This window comes from Apostichopus japonicus, chromosome 3, assembly GCF_037975245.1.
Source record: "Apostichopus japonicus isolate 1M-3 chromosome 3, ASM3797524v1, whole genome shotgun sequence".
NCBI lineage: Eukaryota > Metazoa > Echinodermata > Holothuroidea > Aspidochirotida > Stichopodidae > Apostichopus > Apostichopus japonicus.
This window is the reverse complement of record NC_092563.1, coordinates 20,101,083-20,123,972: the sequence shown is the minus strand read 5'-3', so window position 1 is coordinate 20,123,972 and position 22,890 is coordinate 20,101,083. Positions and strand designations below refer to the sequence as shown.

Here is a 22,890-nt window from a genome sequence, read left to right as displayed (position 1 = left end):
CTCCATCAAAATTATTTGTTGCTCTAGCGTATTCTACCGATTTCTAGTAATTTAAGCATAACATATACAACACACGGTCAAGGTGAGGCATATACCAAAGGTGCAGGCTGTTAGACGACGTTCTGTGTAAAGAAAGTAGCTAAAGACTGGCATTTGAAATTAGAAATTCTGTTTTGAAATGATTTTCTAGGTGGTAAGTCAGTGGCTGGCCATATGAACTAAAGATTTGACCAATTTCTGCTCTTTAGCAAATATTTCATGTTTCTAATGTTGCCCCATGAAATTTTGGTTTTCAGAGGCAAGTTGAAGTCCAGGCAGAGAATAGAACAACATATTTACTAAAAATGTGTAGTTTTGTCATTAAATCAATGGATCCAATGTCCAAAGTTGAATCCTGAGTTTGAATACTTTGGCTCAATGGCTGGGTAACGCATGTTGCATTTATTTCTTTTTCGTAGAAGATACAGTTCCACCAACAATTTCTGGATGTCCCAATGATCTGTCTGCTGTCATTGAGTTAGGAACTCCAACTGCTGTTGTTAGATGGACGGAACCAACAGCCACCGACTTATCTAGAACAGTCATAATGGCATCACGTTCTAAAGGACCAGGAGAAAGCTTTTCAATTGGCCTGACCACTGTGGTGTACATATTTTCAGATGCAAGTGGCAATGCTGCTAGTTGTAGCTTTGTAGTAACTGTCATTACTGGTAAGATTGACAAATTCTAGCCTTTAAGGTTAATGATTGCTGTAATCATATTTAATGTTATATTTAAGATGAGCACAGCTGAAGATTAGCTTCATACAGAGACTAGTACCCAGTGATAGTGATAACCAATCACTGTTTAGGAATTTACCATAGGTATTGATTGATACTGTGTAGATGATATGCTTCATCACCAATATTAGGGCATCTATAAATATATAGTAAATAGGATAGCCAGTAAGAAGTGTGGTTATGTATCAGGACCAATATATCCTGGAAACTTTGCAATTTTTTATTTTTTTATTAATATATTTTAGAAAGGATATCCACAAATGTGTATGTTCATGTATCAGGACTAATATATCCATCTAATATTCCCATCTATAAATATATAGTAGAAAAGTATATCCACAAAGATTTATGGTTATGTATCAGCACCAATATACCCATATAACTTAGCAATCTGTGACCGCTGCGATATATAGTCATGTATCAGAACCAATATATCCATGTATAAATATATAGTAGAAAAGGATAGCTATAAACATGTATGGTAATGAATCAGGACCAATATATATATATACAATTTAGCAATTTATGGCCGCTGTGGTATATATAGTCATGCATCAGGACCAATATATTCATCTATAAATATATATAAGGAAAGATATCCACAAAGATGTATGGTTATGTATCAGGACCAATATATCCATATCAGTTATTTAATGGCTAGCATAACCACTGAGGCATCTGTTCATGTAATAGGACAAGTACACATATTAAATTATTTGTTAGGTAAGGTTAACAGGTAAGGTATCTATTTATATAATAGGAGAAGTACACATAAAAAAAAATATGTTAGGTAAGGTTAACTGCTAAGGCATCTGTTCATGTAATAGGACAAGGACACATTTAAAATGACAAGTATCCATGTGTATGTGAGTCTTTTTGTCTGTGACTTACTCATTTGGGAATTGCTTAATGGACAAATCTCAGTACTTGACAATTACTCTCCAAGACTTGTCTGTGCTGCGTACAGGTCTCAATGTGGCTTCCGCTTGCTATGAATCTTAAATTCTTAAAGAATGATGTATCCATCTTTCACATTTGCAGGAAGCACAACTCCACCAATGATTGTGAATTGTCCCAGCCTGATTGAAAGACAGGTTGAGTTGGGTGTACCAGGACTAATCATTACATGGACTGAACCATCAGCCACAGATACATTTGGTACTGCTGTGTTAGTTGACAGGACACACGCACCAAATGATTTCTTTCCAGTGGGAATAACCCAAGTGATCTACACCTTCACAGAGAGCAGTCAGAATGGGGCCGTTTGCAGCTTTACTATCTCTATAACAACTGGTAAATGTTCATCTCTGGTTAATATCCAGATTAGTTTCACCTATTCCAAGGAAATTGTTGTACTTTTCATCATGATGAAGGAACAAAAGGATATAGAATACATATTGAATTTTCAAAATTTGGAAAGTATCACCTAGTACTGTTTGATGACTGTTTGGCTAATTGAGGGTTGGTTTTCTTCTTTCAGTTGACACCACACCTCCAGAATGTGTCAATTTGCCAGCTTTTGTATCTGAAAGCACTGAGTTGGGTAACCCAGGGCGCCCGGTTACTTGGATTGAGCCTAACTGTCAAGATATATCAAACGTAGCTTCTGTGACAGCCAGATCCAATCTGCCAGGTTCCTTCTTCCTGGTAGGAGATGTTGTAGTCACCTACACTTGCACAGATGGATCAGGAAATTCTGACACATGTTCATTTCCTGTCCAGGTCTTTTCAAGTGAGTGATATAATAGTCACAAGGTTGATTTATTGTTCTTTGTTAAAAGCGAAGTTTGTTATCAGATTTTACAATGGTAACTAACTAGAATATGAGAGCTTTTTCAACCGGAAGAGAAATTTAAACGAATTCCTTAATTTTGCACCATTGATGGTTCATGAAATATTTCAGTACATATCAAAAGATGTACTTATCAATAAGATGCACCTCTTTTTTCAGTTTTGTGCTTCCTTTGTTTTTAATAACAAGTTGACTTTTTCCCCTGCCTTTAATACAATTTGACAAATGCATATCAAATGTGTCTCTGGCAGCTTTCTAAATATGAGTGAAATCTGAACATTATCAGTCTCTTATACCTCATGTGACAAATGAAAAAAAAACTTTCAAAGAATGGTGGTTATTTTCACTGTTCACTGCCTTCAAGGTGATAGGTGACAGAAGTATTTGAATTATTTCTTTTCATAGAGCTTTTTGCATTTGTAGCATAATTTCTCCAAGGATCAGATGTATTCTTCAACAAAAAACTACTCTGTTGGTTTATTGCATGGATGTTATAACAGACATTTCAAAAATTGACATTACATTTGAAAACAATGATCAGCTCTGAATTTATTGCTATGACACTGTCATAGCAGAGGTAACTGGATATGGTCTTCTCTTTGCAGATGAAAAACAGGTATAAAGGCATCATTGACATTGTATACTGGGACTAACTATACTGCCTCAAAGTAAATTTATGAACCGAAAAAACATTTCACAGAGTTTCCACAAAATAATACTGGAAGTTTAATTAGAAATATGGTTATGAAAGTCAACTGCCTACTTTATACCTTTGTTCGTATATTGTTTTTTAGTTCTCTGAAATGATAGAGCATTAGAGATGGTGGTAATATTCTTTCATTTCTCCTGCAGTTGATACTCTTCGGCCTCAAATCCTGGAATGCCCGGACATCGATGCTCCAAGTGTCATGGCTACCATAGAGCTTGGCATAACTTCAGCGATAGTTCAATTTGATGAACCAACAGCCACGGATGCCTCCAACTCCATTAATGTTGAATCAAGCTGTAATTCTGGAGACAGATACCCTGTAGGAACAACTACTTGTACTTTTACTTTCACTGATTCATCGGGTAACAGTGATCAATGCGTCTTCACCATCACAGTGCTAACAGGTGCAAGTTGCAAGAAGTCTTTTTTATTAAAACAAATTTTTAATTGTAATGATATTTCCTCCACAGGTAGACTTATCATAAATGATAAGATATATGATTCTTTGAAAACCTGTTTCAGTCTGACCATCATTTGTGACATTTTAATGATAGCAGTAGTAGTCAATTGTCTTGACAAGTATCATATGTGCACCCTTGTGGACCGAAATATCAAGTCACTTAAAATAAAAATGTTACAGTAACCAGTTTGATCTATGACTCATAGCTACCTCACATAGAAAATGATGGAGTCAACAACCACACATTGCATTGCTATACTGTTATATATCTGCTACACTGACATGATTTGGAGTGATTTACTAGAAGCAAATCTAAAAGAACAACAATTAGAATCATTGTAACATTTCTGATAAACTTCTCTATCTCTCCAAATCCATTTCAAGGAAATCCATTGTCACTGGTACAGGGGAGGAATCCATACTTTAAAACAGGTTACCTTTAATGGTATGGAAATGGAATATGGTAATGGAATGGTACTTAAAAGGCATGAACGAGTCTGATGCTGTGCTCCTGGATATGGGCGGAGTTAGATCATGGGGAAAAATAGCACTTTAACACTTCATTTACCGTTTTCAAACAAAGAAAACAAAGAATGTCTTATATTTCAGTCTGATTTCAATTTTTGGAACTTGTAAAGCAAACAGCACATATCAGTAAGCATGAAAATGGCATTCCAGATGAACAGCCTCCAAACTGTTTATGTGTGTAGTGTTCGGTTTCGGAAATATATGGTGTTTTTTAATTTCCTTCAACAAAGTTTTAAAGTAGCCGTTATAAGAGGTTTTAATATTTGTACACCAATAAATTAACTGTGTCTGAAGTTTCGTAAATTCCCTGATCAACATTCTTCATCCTACTTCCCTCTACCTGTGCAACTTTTACCGGTCTGTTACGGGTTGAAAGAGGTTTTTCTATATTGGTTGTCCATAGAAGAAACTTTTGGCAAAATTATAGGCATGTTTTGAAGTGAATTTATTCACGAGAATTGTGAATTCTCAAATTCTGAACAGATAATGGAATTAAAACCTTGAAAATGTGGCTTACGGGTATTGTGGGCCGCGATGTACAATCACCTACAAAAGGCAATGATCCACAAAAGATGCGATGAGGTCGAACATGATGTGTACAAAATGGTGGCAATCTTCAAAAAGGTTATGAATGAAAAAAATATTGGGAAATTCTTGGTTCTCAGGCAAAAGTGTACAACTGGTTGGTCATTTCAAGCCCGAGAAGAGCCATTTCCGGTGATCTGGGTGGGATGTCAAAACCAGAAATGTTCTTGTACGCTGCGAGCCAACCGATAGTGGCGCTCCGCTAAGATAGTAATTCGCGCCCGAGTTAGAAAATCCTGGATACTGCCTATAGTAGATGGAAATGATTTTGTACAAAGCTTCTTAAGCAGAAGTTTAACAGCATGCAAGCATTGTTATTTCTACGTCAGCTAAATCTAAGTTGATGCCAACGTTTATTTATATTGTATTTTCAGCTTAAACTGTAATTAATTGACAGTTTCCTTGCTCTTTTAATGCCAATTTAAAGAAAATTCTTGATGTAGATTACACATGGCGCTCTGTGTAAATATATGCTCTTAGCAAACTTAGTGTCACAGTTGAGTTGCCAAGTTGATGAAAAATTTCAAATTTTAAATCTTCAGTTGAAGAGGTACCACCAGTGATAGCTTGTGTAGGACTAGATGTAGCAGAGACCATACCTCTGAATGGATTTGGCACCACGGTCCAATTCCGTGAACCCACTGCTACTGATAACTCTGGGACTGCAAGTGTCCAATCAAGAACTCATTCTCCAGGACAATTCTTCCAGAGTGGAACCACACAAGTAACATATGTGTTTATAGATCCATCAGGAAATACAGCCGAATGTTCATTTAACATTATCATTACTGAAGGTATGTCATAGCTTTGTTGTCTTCTCTCTATGTAATGTAAACCTATGCTATAGTTTCAAGCAAGGATGGCCATTTAACAACCTGGCTACTGAAGGTCAGCATCTAGGGAGATTTGAGATAGTGGTTAATTGATCGAAAGTGTCAAAGATTAAGATTATATGCATTAAGTAATATATAAATATCACCCACCAGAACAAAGAATGGTGGGGTATAAATACTCCCAAGTAAAACAAAGAGTGGGTGAGTGAATGTACATGCTGTCGTGCTCGCTCTATAAACCCGCATTTAATCACTTCCCACCAGAACAAAGAAAACGCATTTCAAACTGGGAATCAAATTCTGAAGTTTGCTGTCAGAAATAAGCTCAACACTATTGGTCCATGTTTATTTATTTTGTGCCTAATTACCCGTGTTTGATATGGTTCTCTTTGTAAAGTTTCTTTTTGGTCCTTTGTCACAGCTGTGAATACTCCTCCATCTCCACCTACTTGTCCCAACATTGAACCTGTCACCAGCTTACAGGGAGACTTTGGTCAGTTTGTAACATGGGATATTGGTAGCTGTTTAGACAGTGAAGATGGCTCTATTTCTCCAGTCTGTGATCAACCGAGTGGAGATCTCTTTCCCGTTGGCCAGACAACCAATCATTGTACCTGTACAGACTTAGATGGGGCAACATCGGAATGTGAATTTACCATTTCAGTGAATGCTGGTAATTGTGTATTTTTGTCAATGTGCTGATTTTTGTAACTATGGTATTTAATGTAAAACAGTGTTTTGCAATGTTTTTTATTGGCTCAATTTCTGGTTGCATTGGGTAGAAAGAATTCTTGTTGGTTTGGTCTATGGAGTTTAAAATGTAAAGCTGGAACAAAACAAATGCTCTTTATAAACAAATGTTCTTTTGGCTCATACTTAATTATTTTAGTAGAAAAAGAATATTGTGGTTCCCGAACACTCGAAAAAGACAGTAATTTAGTAAAATTTCATGTCTAAGTTAGCAGATTCACACTGACCACAAATGTTGATGCTTAAAAGCTCATGAATGACAGGTCACTATGTGACGTTATTCTGCGGAGTGTACTGCAAAGGCGAAACAATGACAATGAACGTTGCACGTACTTTATATAGAAATTGAACCATTTATTAACTTCACTCTTTCAATAAACATGCAGCTAGGAGAGAAAGGAATGGTTGTTAGAATAATTCACACATTTGTTAACTCATTTTGGGAAGCAATTCTTCAATTAAAAGTTACTTATCTTTCAAAAAGCTGTTGAACGTCTGGTCATATTTTGTAATTCACTGCTTTTATAGGCTAGTATACATACTATGCCATACAAAAAGTGAGGTCTTACCGAAGTTGAAATGCCAGCCTTGTGAAATAAGTCGAAATCTCGGTTATTTCTTCATTTGCTGTTTCAATTAATCTTACTTTTGTCATTGTGCTAATTTTCTGTTTATGGTAGAACGTCCCTAATAAATATGAGTCAAGAAAGTTTCCAGATACACCTTCCTTAGTTTCATTGTACAAAGTTATATGATAGAACAAGAGCCCCTTAGTTTCTTGTTTGTAACCAATTGAAACGTTACACATGCTGAAGCATTTATTATAATGATGTAAATTATAACTTATGTAATACTCTACTGTTTTAATTCAGTTTTGCCTAGAATGTATTACTCTCAATCCTTGTCATTCTAACCTTTAAAAGTATAATTAATCAAGATGTATTTTCTTGCCAATTTCAGATCAGAATATCTGTGCCGGAGATCGGAACAATCTATGTGAAAATGGTGGTACCTGTATCAGTTTTGGCAGTTTCGTATTTTTCTGTCTGTGTCCAAATGGATTTACTGGAAACCTTTGCACACAAGGTATTTACTCTTGTGCTACTGTAATCAAACATTGCATTGAGGTGGAATCTACTTTATAATTGTATGCATTAGTCAAGAACGTTTCCAAGTACACCTTCCTTAGTTTCATTGTACAAAGTTATAAGATAGAACAGGAGCCCCACCATTTTAAAGTATGTACTCTAATGTTACTTATAACTATAACCTGAAATTATTTTGATGCCTAATCTGGATTCATTTGGCCCCCGCATAGACTTTGGAGTCCTATATAACACAGTGAGTTATGTATTGCCTAATCTAGTTTATTTAGCCCCCGCATAGACTTTGAGGTCCTAGATGTCACAGTGAGTAATGTATTGCCTAATCCGGTTTCTTCCCCACCCCCATCCCATAGCCTCTCGCCCACTTCCTCTGTAGACTGTGGAGTCCTGGATGCCACACTGAATTATGTACTGCATATTCTGGTTTATTTAGCCCCCGCATAGACTTTGAGGTCCTTGATGTCACAGTGAGTAATGTATTGCCTAATCCGGTTTCTTCCCCACCCCCATCCCATAGCCTCTCGCCCACTTCCTTTGTAGACTTTGGAGTCCTGGATGCCACACTGAATTATGTACTGCCTATTCTGGTTTATTTAGCCCCCGCATAGACTTTGATTTCCTAGATGTCAAAGTGAGTTATGTTTTGCCTAATCCAGTTTCTTCCCCCGGTTTCTCTGGAGTCCTGAATGTCACAGTGAGTCATTGTTGCCTAATCTGGTTTATTTAGCCCCCGCATAGACTTTGCGGTCCTAGATGTCACAGTGAGTAATGTATTGCCTGATCCGGTTTCTTCCCCAGCCCACCCCCTAGCCCCCGCCCACTTCCCAAATAGACTTTGGAGTCCTGGATGTCACAGTGAGTTATGCATTGCCTATTCTGGTTTATTTAGCCCCCGCATAGACTTTGATGTCCTAGATGTCAAAGTGAGTTATGTTTTGCCTAATCCAGTTTCTTCCCCAGTTTCTTTGGAGTCCTGAATGTCACAGTGAGTCATGTATTGCCTAATCTGGTTTATTTAGCCCCCGCATAGACTTTGCGGTCCTAGATGTCACAGTGAGTAGTTTATTGCCTAATCCGGTTTCTTCCCCACCCCACCCCCTAGCCCCGCCCACTTCCCTTATATACTTTGGAGCCCTGGATGTCACAGTGAGTTATGCATTGCCTAATTTGGTTTATTTAGCCCCCGCATAGACTTTGATGTCCTAGATGTCAAAGTGAGTTATGTTTTGCCTAATCCAGTTTCTTCCCCAGTTTCTTTGGAGTCCTGAATGTCACAGTGAGTCATGTTTTGCCTAATCTGGTTTATTTAGCCCCTGCATAGACTTTGCGGTCCTAGATGTCACAGTGAGTAATTTATTGCCTAATCCGGTTTATCCCCCACCCCTAGCCCCCCGCCCACTTCCCTTATAGACTTTGGAGTCCTGGATGTCACATTGAGTTATGCATTGTTTTATTTAGCCCCCGCATATACTTTGAGGTCCTAGATGTCAAAGTGAGGTATGTTTTGCCCAATCCAGTTTTGCCCGGTTTCTTTGGAATCCTGGATGTAACAGTGAGTCATGTATTGCCTAATCTGGTTTATTTAGCCCCCGCATAGACTTCGGCAGGCTACGGTATAGTTGTTGGTAGTTTTTCTTTTGTGAGTTGAGCGCCGATGGCGTAGGAAAAGGCAAGAGTAATTTGTCCAGAAGGTCAGTCGTTCCCTTGTAAGTAGCCACACTAATCAAGTGGGAATAGTTTCTTACAAGAAATTGAGATGTATAAGCCACAAACCTTAAATTTAGACATATGCACTCCAAATTTGTTGTGGTAGAACATGTGAGTAGATTAATGGATCAGCTAATCACATTTTCATAGCTGAGCACATTATCTTTGGGACAGAGGTAAACCTTGTCATTCCCTAATATTTCAGTAATATTCAGGAAGGACGAAGTTAAAAATCAAGACAAGGAACTATTGTACTTGCTCAAAAAGAAACTACCAATGCTATATGTACCCAATTAACATTTATAATTTTTTCAATGTCTTTGAGTTATTGTAATGTGCTTTCTGTGAATTGGTGTCTTAGTTGTATCCTATATTGGTTTGAGTCTTTTTTTGTGGCTGGCATCAAAGGTAACATGTGGTAGATGTTTTTGAAAATTTAAGGCAAATATGTCACTTACTGGATAATTATTATATGGAACATAAAGATAATCTGCCCAGTTTTGGGTGCATTTTCTTTAATACCCAAACTGGGACACCTCTTCACATCATTTTATCTAACAGTTTTCTCTTTTTTAACACTTATAGAATGTAATTTTCATTGCAAAAGTGTGCATAAATGGAGAGTGAACTAACATGCATAGTAATACTTCCTCCCAGTTTGGCATGCATGGTTCTTTTATGTCAACGCCCCAATTTATGGGGAACTTTTATAAGAATCTACAACAGTTGGGGATATTCATGGATTTTTGCTTCCATCCTGTAGTAAGTTCACTAGGTGATCATGCAGTGTGTTGTATTACTGCATGCAGAAACTGATTTCCACCTGACCTGCGGAGCTGCATGTGTCAGAGTAGTTATTAATCAGTTTGTAATACTTGGTGCTCATATAATGAATATTAATGAGTATTAATGAGATGTGAATGTGAGTCACAAATGGCATGAGTGTGCTCATGTTTGTGTGTGTGTGATGCCTTGCTTGTAAACACGATATCTCAAGAAGGAAAGCTTGGACTAATCTCATATTTGGTGAGTAGATGTACCGCATTAAGTAAAAGAAGCTAATTGTTTTACAGGAAGTCAATGGTCATTTGGGGTCACCGGGGGTCAAATTGTGGAAACCTTGAAAACACGATATCTCAAGAAGAAAGCTTGGATTAATCTGGTATTTTGTGTGAAGAAGTACTACATTAAGTAGAAGAAGCCTATTATTTTGTGTGGAGGTCACAGGTCATTTTGGGTCACTAAGGCTCACATTGTGAAAACATTGGAAGCATGATATCTCAAAAAGGAAAGCTTGGACGAGTCTCACATTGAGTATGAAGTTGTGACACGTTAAGTACAATTAGTATATTGTTTTTTTATGGATTTTAAAGGTCATGTGGAGTCACCAGAGGCCAAATTGTGGAATCTTGTTTCATAATCTACCGTATCTCCCAAGACCAGCCTAGTAATAACACGTGCGCTACGCCTTATAAGCACAAGAGGATGTTGGCATTGGACGTAGGCTTATGGTCTTCCAAAGAATCCAATCAAGACCCGTGCAAAAACCCTCATCGCGTCACTTCGGAGCGTACTTTGGCTACTTACATTGTGTGCAAAAAGGTGTATTTGAACATACAGCAGTGCTATTGGAAGGTTTCCGCCATATTTTGCAATTGTCGAGATTCACTGTCAAATAAAAACTTCTGGTTTGGATGTAGTTTAACTTAACTTTTGCCTTGTTAGATTTTTGACTATGAACAATCTCAATGCGAATTAATTGTGTAAAACGGTCTTAGCTTCGCAGTACGTAAGCGATCGCTTTAAATTAGGCAGTGTTATGGAGTAATAGCGATATTTTCCTGAAGTAACAGGGATACATGTCGATAGTAGTAAATAAAGGTTTCAAACACATCTGCTATCGTATAGTTTAAAGGCCTTATGCGTATCAAATACATTCGCTGAATTGAGATGTGAACGAGGTGAGATTTAAGAATAAGAGTGTTATAGGGGGCAAAAAGTCCTTATTAATTGTTTCACTAGTATAGAACTCAGATAAGCAAAGGCTTTTTGGAGATAGGTAGGATTACATCTTAGATGGGGGAGGGGGTTGATATTGACATGGGAAGCCAAAAATATGTCCAGAGAACAAATTGGGTGGGTACAGCTAAGTTGAGTTCAAAATGACAGATAAATGCACAGATGAAAATAATCATTAAGTTGATATTTTTTTATTTTTGACCATCTCTAACTTCCATATACGGCATAGATTGCACCAGAGAGCTTGTACAACTCCAGAGCTTTCAGGGCCCTAAGCGGGCCCTGGGCCCACGCCTTTGGGACTTTGCGCTCCGCGCTCGTAATTTGTGCTGCGCGCACATCGGTTGATTCTCCGCAGCAGCCAGGGGGCCCTTCCTTCCCTGGACCCAGGGGCCCTCAGACTCATCGTTACGACGCTGATTCCATTTGCTGCCTGTATTTTGTTTTGGCTCTATTAATAGCTTTAGTTTATTAGTTTAGTCACAAGGAATGATACATTTATTATTTTAGATGTTGTCTTCAACAATAAACTGTTTCTTCTCATATTTCAGTTCAAAATGCCTGCAGCACCAACCCCTGTCAGAATGGTGGTACCTGTAGTCTTAGTGATAGCAGTGGTTTCACCTGTAGATGTCCTATTGGATTCACAGGGACAACATGTTCACGAGGTAGGAACCTCCTTTTCCTGGCTATGCTGTTCTTACATTGATCTGTTCGATATTTAGAAGGTTTTTTTCCTATTTGTTGCCTTTATCATAGTTAATGTTTGTGTTTGTTTGAAACTGTTTGCTTCTCATATTTCAGTTCAATGGTGGTACCTGTAGTCTTATTGGTAGCACTGGTTTCACCTGTAGATGTCCCAATGGATTTACAGGAATAACATGTTCACAAGATAGGTACCTAGAAGGCTTCCATACCAGCTTTCAGTGATATCGTTGTACATTTGATTGATATTTAACAGAGTAGAACAAGAGTTTAAGTTGATTTTCCTTTTTAGGATAATGCTAGTGTTATATCCAAAAAAATAGCCCATCATTGTGTGCGATGTTATCTGCTCTCGCGTTGTTTAAAGATATTTTCCTTCCTTTTTGCAGCTAATCCTTGTACACCAAACCCTTGTCTGAATCAAGGTCTTTGCATTGCTCTCGAAACTATAAATTTCTTCTGCTTTTGTCAAGGTACATTCACCGGGTTGAGATGTGAACAAGGTGAGGTTTAAGAATAAGAGTGTGATATCGGGCAAAAAGTCCTTATTAATTGTTTCACTAGTATGTAACTCAGTTAAGCCAAGACTTTTTAGGATTAGGTGGGATTACATCTAGGATGGGAGAGGGGGAGATGATATTACCATGGGAAGCAAAACGTATGTCCAGAGAACAAATTAAGTGGGTACAAATAAGTTGAGTTCAAATGGTAGATAAATGCACAGATGAAATAATGATTCAGTTGATATGTTTTTATTTTTGACCCTCTAGAAATTTCTGGTATTCCATTTGCTGCCTGTATTTTGTTTTGGCTCTAGTAATAGTTTAAGTTCATTAGTTTAGTCACAAGGAATGAAACACTTATTATTGTAGATGTTGTCTTCAACATTAAACTGTTTAATTCTCATATTTCAGGTCAAAATGCCTGCAGCACCAACCCCTGTCAGAATGGTGGTACTTGTAGTCTTAGTGATAGCAGTGGTTTCACCTGTAGATGTCCTATTGGATTCACAGGGATAACATGTTCACAAGGTAGGAACCTCTTTGTCCTGGCTATGCTGTCCTTACGTTGATCTGTTCGATATTTCTTGGTTTTTGGTTTGATGAATATCGTAACCTTTGTAATCATAATAGTGTGTGTATGGGTGCACTTTGGCATGCATGGTTCGTTTATGTCAACTTTTAAAAGAATCCACAACAGTTAGGGATATTCATGGATTTTAGCTTCCATCCTGTAGTAAGTTCACTAGGTGATCATGCAGTGTGTTGTATTACTACACGCAGAACCTGACTTCCACCTGACCTGTGGTGCTGCAGGTGTTAGAGTAGTTATTAATCAGTTTGTAACCACGATACCTGGTGGGTGTGGTCCATAATAAGTTAATGAACCCCATTGATTTTGGTGCTCATATATATTAATCAGGTCGTAGGGTCAAATGTCAAAATCTTAAAATTTGCAGTAAGAAGACAATCATAAGTCACAGTTTCATCAAACGTCAGTGTGTTATTGGTAGGTAGCCTACACATAGCGATGAGTGTTGCAATTGATAACATGTATTTATGGGAATATGTGGCTTTGTTTTAGTTAGGTTACAAGTTTGTATGATTAATCATTTCATACGGCAATTATTGATCATTGCCATTTTTAGTGAGCAGGTGAACCTAATTAATTTTGGTGCTTATGTCATGACCAATGCTGAGTTTACTGGGTGAGGGATTATATATCAACTTGCAGTCACTTCTGTGGAAACCATATGTTTGATCTTCAAAATTAGATCACTGATATTTGTAGCTAATAGCAGACACAAGCTGACATGTGCTACCAATGGTTCATGCATATGTATGAAGCCATGGGTGGCGATCATGGGGGAACGAGGGAATGTCACCCAATATTTTAGGTGGGGGATATATTATCTAATATCCCCACCAATATTTGGTGTATTAGTTGTTTTTGGTTTTTTGCTATTAATATAAAATAATCCGTGATATTATTTATCCAAATCATACTAGGCGCCTGCTTAAACTTCATCCAATCACATGCTGCATGAGATAAATGAAGCGTCGTGGTCGTTTCTGTAACATGTCACCATAAAGCAAGTTGTCACTCATGATTATTATCATAATGTCTGTACATCTGTTGTGTATGAGTGTGAGAACATACATTCATATATATGATCCACATCGATATGGGTTCACTGTGTTTCAATTTAGCCTATTTCCTACAAGATTTCTAACCGCAGGCGCATAGCCAATCGGGGGCGAAGGGGCTACCACCCCAACCCCTTGAGCATATTTTTTGTGTTTTTATGATATCGCTAGTAATTTCAAAAGAGAAAATGCTTAGATGCAACTAACAAGGCCTGGGAAGTGCCATTTCCAGCGATCTGGGAGGCATTTTCGGACAAACTTTTCTTTCACGCTTCGCGCCAACACTTGGTAACAACAGTTTGTACACATAACTTAAGGGAATGCTTCATCATTACATACTTGGAGTCTTCCCTCTTACTCAAATCAATGAGCAGTAGCGACGAACCATGAAATGTTTTCATTCTGGTTTTATTATCATCTACATTAAGGTTAATAAAACTAAATTTATTCTCCACCCTGATTGATGAGTTTTAACTCCCCAAGTTATTTACTATTAGTCATTTAGTCATCTATATTTAATGTTAATATGTTGAACAATGTACGTTAATGTAATGTCTCTTTTTCCTCAGTGGACAATATACCACCTGTGGTCAGCTGCATCAATGATATAACACAAGAGATACCGCTAAATAGCTTTGGTGCTGTGGTAGAGTTTACAGAGCCAACAGCTACAGACAATTCAGGAACAGCATCAGTTCTGTCAGCTACACGAAGACCTGGACAGTTCTTTCAGACAGGAACAACAACAGTGACTTACATCTTTGCAGATCCAAGTGGGAACACAGCTGATTGTGTTTTTGATATCATAGTAGTGGAGGGTAAGTAAAACTATGCTACCTCAATGTAAAATTACAAAGTGTGAAGTCTGTGTTTTCATTCAGATATGTTGTTAGGAACAGTTTGATGACATTGGTTGAGTATGGGCAGTGAATAGAAATATTTAATGAAGGAAGTGTAAGATTCTGCTGTTTGCTAGACCTAAAAGCCTGTTAACTACTATTGACACGGGGATGGAATAAATACACTTGAGACATGAAATGCAGATTGAAATTTGTTCTTTCTTTCCATTACTTATGTATACTGTTAAAATGTTGCCATACATGTGTTTGGAAAGATTGTATTCATGCATCCAACTTTTGAAAGGCTGACCGGACTCAGTGCACTACTTTAGCCAAAGAACAGTTTATCGTTATTTTTTACAGACGTTTGAATGGGCTGTAGATTGTCTCAATGAGAACCAGTATTATTTGGAGATTTCATGACTGGAGGTTTGCAATTAGTTGTGAAAAGTCTTATACCTGTAGTGTGTTGTATGATTGCTTTGGTCTCTACAAAATTTCTCTTTCTAAATTCTAAAATCAGTTAATAAACAGTTACAGTATTTATTCAGCCTACTGGGTCTTATATTGTCAAGCATAAATTAAAGTGATATCAAAAGAAGAATTTGTGCAAGATGACAATTTTGATTCCTTTGCTGAATGCAGAAGGAATATATATACAAGGTGATCACATGTTTTGGCTGCATGTCCGTGCATCTGTTTACATGTAGTACACTTGGCCTGTAAATACGATGACTCATTGGGCATAACTTGCATGAACTTCATATTTGTTATATATAGCCGCTTATGTTGAGTTCTCAGCTGAGATATTGGGAGAGGTCATGTTGAGGTCACCAGTTGCCAAAACAATGAGTACATTTCAAACATACTCAACAGCTACATCGTTGGTGAATCTTACAGTTATGTGAAGATTAATGAGCTAGAACAGATCCTCAAGTATCTGTTTATAGTGCAGGTCAAAGGTTATAGTTTGAGGTCAATAATAAAACCCTTGTACACAAGCTACTTTTCTGAATGTCTTTCTGCACCAATTGCTGTGGTGTAAAAGTCAACTCTCTAGTTTAGTTGGAACATATTGTCAAAATTCATCAAGAGGTGTTTTAAAAATTCCCAAAAGGTTTTTTCTATACTATTTCCATCTATATTTTTGTTGGCAATGCAGGGGAGCATCCATGTATTGTTTTAACTGTGAATCATGCTTTAGTTATGGGCTGTAAACTATACATGTATGTGTAATGTTATTGAAAATGCATACAACACACGAGTGCAAACAATGCACTACATTGTAGCATCTGCACCTGTCTGTTATTGAGCTGTGCATTTGCATATTGGTATATAAGTTAAAGCATGCCGTCTGCTCGTCCTTGTTCATCCTGTCTCTCCATCTGTCAACACGTAATCTTGCACATGTCGTCCAATATCTGTCCTGTACACATAGGCGTAGGAGACGGGGCCTGCAGCCCCCCCCCCCAACCCCAAAAATTTGGAAAATCAGGGCTATATGCTGAGAATTTTTTGGGCACCTACTGAAAGAAGAATAATTTGCAATGTGTTTTTCCAAAAAAAAAATTGGTGAACATTTTGCAACATGCTGAAAATTTTTCGGGCACCTGCTGAAAGAATAATTATTTGCACTGTGTTTTTAAATTTTTGGTGAAAATTCGGGCAATATGCTGAGAATTTTTCTGGCAACTACTGTAAGAAGGATAATTTGCAGTGTGTTTATCAATTTTTTGGTGCAAAATTGAACAATATGCTGAGAATTTTTCGGGCACCTACTGAAAGAAGAATAATTTGCAATGTGTTTTTCAATGATAAAATTATATTATTATCAATATTGTTGTAACGACTTCCCAATAATTATAACCAATATGGAAGGGTAATAACACAGAAAATGATTGTATGTTACTGGCATGTGATGTAATAACCGATGATTGCCTTCGTGATGTGCACATATTAACATGTTGATCGCGTGCGGAGCGTGCGAAAAATTTTGGTTATATTTTTCGGGCAAGTCTTTACAGCCCCCCCCCCCCCAATCAAATTGGGCTTCTATGCCTGTACAGCATGACTATGTTACATAATAAAGGATAACATGTTGATACTCAACGTTCGTCAGTGCTCTACTTGATTGCTTAAAGAATCAAACAAAGAAACATGACAGTATGCTCTTGTTTGATGCATCCTATGTGAATATGCTACTAAGCTACAGATGGTTGATATGACTGAGATTAATCCCAGTTCATTTCTCAAACTCTACAAGGTAATAACTGGATAGTTTAAGGTCTTTATCCTACTGCTTCTATCAAGTTATGAGGCTTTGGATGTTGATGTTTTTCATTTGTTCCCAAACATTTTTTTCTCCCAATTAGTGATTTACTATGTAGTCAATTGTTAGAGACAAACCAGATTTCTTTTTGAGGAAGCAAATGTATTGGAAAGGTTACCCAAAGGCTGTTCGTTGTTATTTTAGAAAGATTCTTTTCACATCACATTTTTTTCTCCCAATTAGTGATTTACTATGTAGTCAATTGTTAGAGACAAACCAGATTTCTTTTTGAGGAAGCAAATGTATTGGAAAGGTTACCCAAAGGCTGTTCGTTGTTATTTTAGAAAGATTCTTTTCACATCATATCTTTCATTTCATATCGACTTTGCTTGAAAAGAAACTTTGATGGACAGACAACCTGAAAAGAATGTATAAGGTCAAATTTTAGATCTGATTTTGGTTGCTGTTCATTTTGGTTTGCAGTGGATGACCAACCACCTCAGGTCATCTGCCCTCCAGATGTCCGTGTGTCTGTTGAACTTGGCCAATCTCGTGGCACTGCTACATGGACAGATCCCGTTGCCACAGATGACTCTGGGGTTGTGGTACTTGTAACACAAAGTCATTTTTCCAATTCAATGTTCCCTGTGGGAGAAACACAAGTTATGTACACTTATAGAGATGGCAGTGGAAATACAGCTGAATGTACATTCAATGTGATCGTTAGTACAGGTAAGATTCATTATGTACCTTCCCTCATATCTGTCTTATGATCAAGTTGAAAATATAATGTCTTTTAATAGAGGATGCTGGGGGCAAAAAGAATAGCGACTTAACTTTAGTTCATGAATAAATCATCAATGATATTGCTTTTTCAACAAATGATCATTTGTTTTCAATAAAGTAATGATCATTGTTTCCTAGGCAGTTATTTCTTCCTGTTTCGAGGTCCAAATTGATGTACATGTCTTAGCATTGTTTAATATAATAGCTGTGATTTGCCTTAGTTGAACATATATTTCATATGTAGTACCTTTTGTACCAAAATTAATTAGTGGTGGCCAAAACCAAGAGATACAATAAAATAAAGATTTTTCATCAGTCAGATTCACATGATAAGTATGTATGAACCTTTGATAGTTAACAACCATGCTCATTTTATAAATTGATGCAATTACAATCTCTAGAGAAACTGTTTGATCCTGTCAGTTGTTAAATCTTTTCCTTGAAGTCAAACATTCACACTCTAGATTCACCTTTGCAAGTGTATGATTTTGGTTTAGCTGTTAACTTCTGAAATGATTGCATGGGCATTGCATATTTCTGTTTCATACAGGTAACTATTTGAAATGATTGTATTCAGAAAGTCGATATGGTTGGTGAACCTCAATATTTAGTATGTGGATGCACCTCATTGGGTAGAAGAACCCTATTGTTTTCTGTAAAGGTCAAAGTTCAACAGAGGTCAAGTCATACACTTATGTAAAACATGTTTCCTCACAAAGCAGAAGTTGGATGAACTCCATACATGGTGCATGGATGCACCTTATTTGGTAGAAGAACCCTATTGTTTTCTGTTGAGGTCAAAACACGATAACTCAAAACAAGTGGATGAACTTCATATTTAGTAGGTGGATGCACAATATTGGGTAGAAGAACTCATTGCTGTCTGTGATTTCAAATGTCATATGAGGTCAACACCGAATTTAATTCCTAAAGTAATGAGTCCATGTTATCTCAATGAAGGTGGAAATTGGTTTCTTTTGAACTAAAATTCTGAGCTAACATGTTATAATTAAACAAGAGCAACTTACGGTTTTGCTTTTCGGTTCAAGACCGAGATTGAAAAGAGAGAGCACGTGGCTTTACTGTTCTATTTATACCCAATGCCGACGGAATGCCGATACTCGTTAACAAAGAAATGATTACGTAATGCTTAAGGATGCACAAAACCATGGCTAAATAATTAGCATCCAATTAAATAAACACGTAAAGCAATCAATAAAATACTTGAGGGGGTTATCCCCGAACGGGTTGTGACAGAGGTCAATGTCCAAAAACCTTGTAAGCATGTTAACTCACAGAGCAGAAGTTGGATGATCTCCATATGAAGTACATGGATGCACTTTATATACACTCTAACTTAAAAAGGAAAGCTTGGATTTACTATATACTTTGTATGTAGATCCATCTTATTGAGTAGAAGAACCCTTCTGTCTCTACAGAGACCAAATGCCATTTTAGGTGATCAGTGGGCAAAATGAACTTAAAAAACTTACCCAACTACAGAGTTGGTAAAAATTGTAGTTGGGAGACTGATTACCCTTAATGTGTACTGTCTGCATTTAAGCAAAACAAATACCCACAGATTAAAATACCTTCCTCGACAAAGTTGCACAGGTCACAATGGTTTACTTTTTTATCTGTTTTGAGAAGGGGTTGGTTGTGTGGGGCTCTTTGGCAAATTCATATTTTGCTTGAAGTAACGAGTTGCCACATTTCACACTTGGAGCTACTTGAAGATGTTACCCTATGTTGGTGAACATTTCTGGAACCTACTGTAAGTCCCAGTTAATGATCGATCATTAATGAGCAAGATCTTGCTCTCATCAAATTTTCAGTCGGGTCAAGTTATCTGAAACTCTTCTAATTTTGTAGTACTTGACTTTAGGACACGTTTTCCTTAGGACTTTGCTGTATTGCTATCAGGTGATTCCATATATATAAACTGCAAAGGTGAGGAATCACAATGCCTCCTCTTGACTTTCTGGTTTTGAAATGCAAGTGAGCACAGCAACATAACTTAAAGAGGAGCACATGTCACCATTGTTTAATGTTACAAAGTAAAAGCCTGAAACGTAATGGTTATTATGGGAGGGCGTTGTGGTCGATTGGTTAAGGCAGTGGACTTGTGATCTAAGGATTACAGGTTCGAGCCCTGGCCAGATCACTGCGTTGTGTCCTTGGGCAAGGCGCTTTATCTCCATTGCCTCTCTTCACCCAGGTGTATAAATTGGGACCTGCGAGGTAACTTGTAAATATAGTTGCGTGCGCCGGTTTGTGGCTGCACCCTATGGGAAGTCCCCCGGGGGACACGTGGTTGTGGTGCACTGTGGTGCCCCAGGAGAGATTGATTGAATTGTGCACACTTTGGTGTGTGGGTGTGACAAGTTACCAATGACCAGGGGTTAAGTTGTAAAGTCGTGTGAGGAGCATTAGCCTCATACAAGACTGTAAACCTTCAACTTTAACTTTAACTTTATTACCACAAAAAAGGGGGGCAGCAAAACTAACTCATATTAAACTACAACATCTAGGTTGAAGGAAAACCATGAACATTTTATTGCAAAGTACCTTGGAATTGCCTCTATTGCTAGTTTTGTTGGAAGAATGTCATTATGGACAGTTTATACTCAGGAAGTTTGCTAGTTTTTGTAACAATCTTTTAACACATAGTCTAGACTTGCCATGCTCTTAATGTAAATGTCCACCTAGTCTAGCATATGACACTTAGAAAGAAAGTAAACTGTCTTACGTGACAATTTGATTGTCACCCGAGAAAAACTATGTAGAATGATAATAGACAAACATTTCTTAGTACACAGGCATATAGGCTAGGCTTATAGTCTATATAATCCTGATACAGAATATTTACAATCTTGATAAAAACATAAAAGTGTGTTACCTCATGATATGGAAGTTGAAAACCACTTAAAGATCCCACCTTGAAGAACGAACAGTGTTTGATAAACAGATTCTTAATTCTTAATAGATACTCTAATACATGTAGTTCTAGGGTAATCATAACACGAACACCAGCATGTCGACTGAATTTCTGCAAGAGTGGCCATACATTGTGATGCAAGTATCAAAATTAGTTTAATTTGTTAAATACACACTATTTCTGGGATCACAGAGCAAGTAATTCTGACATTCCTTTGAAAATAGCTCTAAAACATAAGGTAATAGTGAGTTTTCAATGGTTGTAAATTTTTCCTAGTTACACCAAAATGTGTATTCCACAAATTGTCACAAGTTCTTGGCCAATAATTCTAACTAATAACAAGAATAGTAAAATCATTGCTTTCTTAGTACAATAATTAAGCACTTACCATTTTATAACGGCCAATCTATACTTAAAGTCAGTAAAGGTACAGCAATTTCATCAAATCTTCCATATGAGCAAAAAGTGCATTTTCTATGAACAATATGGCAGTGAACGAAGGTACTGCTCACCAAAGGTATTTAGGAATTAAGACCATATGGCCCAGTACACTGACTCACTGAGGTATAAAGTACATCTGTTACAACAAGCATGGCCATAAACATAACACTCTGACAGTTTTAGCATATGACTCCTTTGGTCTGTTTCTCAGTAAACATTAATGAAACATAAATGAAATGAATTAAAACCCTAATAACCATATCTTAGAGAAATATGTTTTTACCTTTTGTTTATGAGTATCAGTCATGTGACTAGAGAAGTTATGTAAATTAGTGTGGTTTCCTCTCACTACCTGATCTACTTGCTGTACAGAAGAGCTACTTGAGAGATAAAGGAATGACCCAAGGATTACATTCAGGAAATAAACTATCCTCAACTCCTAGATAAAACTGAATCTGTGTTAGAATAGTACTATTTAGCCTGTATATTGTGTATGTATGATACAGTGGAGCACAGAGTAACAGCGGAATTGGAAATAAATACAACAAAAATAATAGTATGCCATATACAGTACAAGGTGGATGGAGGGAAGGAGAAAGCGAACTGTATATACAATTTTCACATTTCGCTTCAACAGGTTAAAATGATGTTGACATATGATACCATGAAAGATCTATGTATAGTCAATTTACTGGCTTAAATCTGTGATATATGTACAGCTAAGTAAACTTTGAAAGTTGCTAAATATCTTAAACAGCAAATCATTCTGCCCAAATAAAAAGATAAGAACAATGCTCTGTAATTATTATACCATGAAGAAGATCTGTCTGTGTTTCAGTTTCTTTTCAGTGATTTTGTTTTCAGTTGATTTAGTGGATGGTATATATGCATTTTTTCATCAGGTTCAGTGACAAGTTGCTGTCCCTCCCCAATTTTTTGGGAAGTGCCATTGAATTCTGGAGGAATCGTTGTTGAATGGGGAGTGGTGTGCAATCTTCAGCAATTCAATATTCGACAAATTTCATCCTCCCACCGTTCTGGACAGACCTTCAATGTTGGCACAACAGAAGTGACATTGACCTTTGCTGATGCTGACAATTTTCAGATGTCTTGTTCATTCCCAATTACCATTACGCAAGGTGAGGTATCATTTATATATCTGAAGTACACTTCATGTGTATGTCCCCCATCACCGTTATCATATCTCTTCTATACGACCTATGTACTCTAGCTGGCCCTTTGTACAAATTGTTGTCAAATCCAGGTTTATCCATAAGAAGAATGTTACCTGAAAATAAATTTAAGGAATGTTTTAGGCAAACCAGACACAGCGGCTGGTGAGAAAGTACATCAGTTAGAATAAAACCAATTAAACTGCAACATACAGCAGAACATAATAGCGTTGTTGCTAACAAATATGATAAGTTAGCAATACAGTGTATAGAGTTGTGTCTCGTATTGGAAAGTGTTTTGTAAGAGATAAAAAAGCTGTTAGGA

At 37.2% G+C, this 22,890-nt stretch overlaps 2 protein-coding genes across 11 annotated transcripts in view; one reads left to right on the top strand and one right to left on the bottom strand.

Annotated features, from left to right (window-relative positions):
• LOC139965400 (uncharacterized) overlaps positions 1-22,890 on the bottom strand; it is a 310,151-nt gene that overhangs the window by 184,689 nt on the left and 102,572 nt on the right. The gene's annotated exons all lie outside the window — the stretch shown is intronic.
• Positions 1-22,890, top strand: part of LOC139965384 (uncharacterized) — a 135,062-nt gene that overhangs the window by 81,936 nt on the left and 30,236 nt on the right. For 8 of the 10 annotated variants that reach the window (XM_071967702.1, XM_071967698.1, XM_071967697.1 and 5 more), the window contains 13 exons: positions 459-710; positions 1,821-2,072; positions 2,260-2,511; positions 3,424-3,684; positions 5,396-5,647; positions 6,108-6,359; positions 7,397-7,522; positions 11,820-11,936; positions 12,363-12,476; positions 12,888-13,004; positions 14,690-14,938; positions 17,712-17,960; positions 22,296-22,532. In XM_071967702.1, the coding sequence (XP_071823803.1) occupies positions 459-710; positions 1,821-2,072; positions 2,260-2,511; positions 3,424-3,684; positions 5,396-5,647; positions 6,108-6,359; positions 7,397-7,522; positions 11,820-11,936; positions 12,363-12,476; positions 12,888-13,004; positions 14,690-14,938; positions 17,712-17,960; positions 22,296-22,532 (2,730 nt within the window). The remainder of the gene's footprint in view (positions 1-458; positions 711-1,820; positions 2,073-2,259; positions 2,512-3,423; positions 3,685-5,395; positions 5,648-6,107; positions 6,360-7,396; positions 7,523-11,819; positions 11,937-12,362; positions 12,477-12,887; positions 13,005-14,689; positions 14,939-17,711; positions 17,961-22,295; positions 22,533-22,890) is intronic. The other 2 variants (XM_071967693.1, XM_071967701.1) reach the window with 2 other exon arrangements.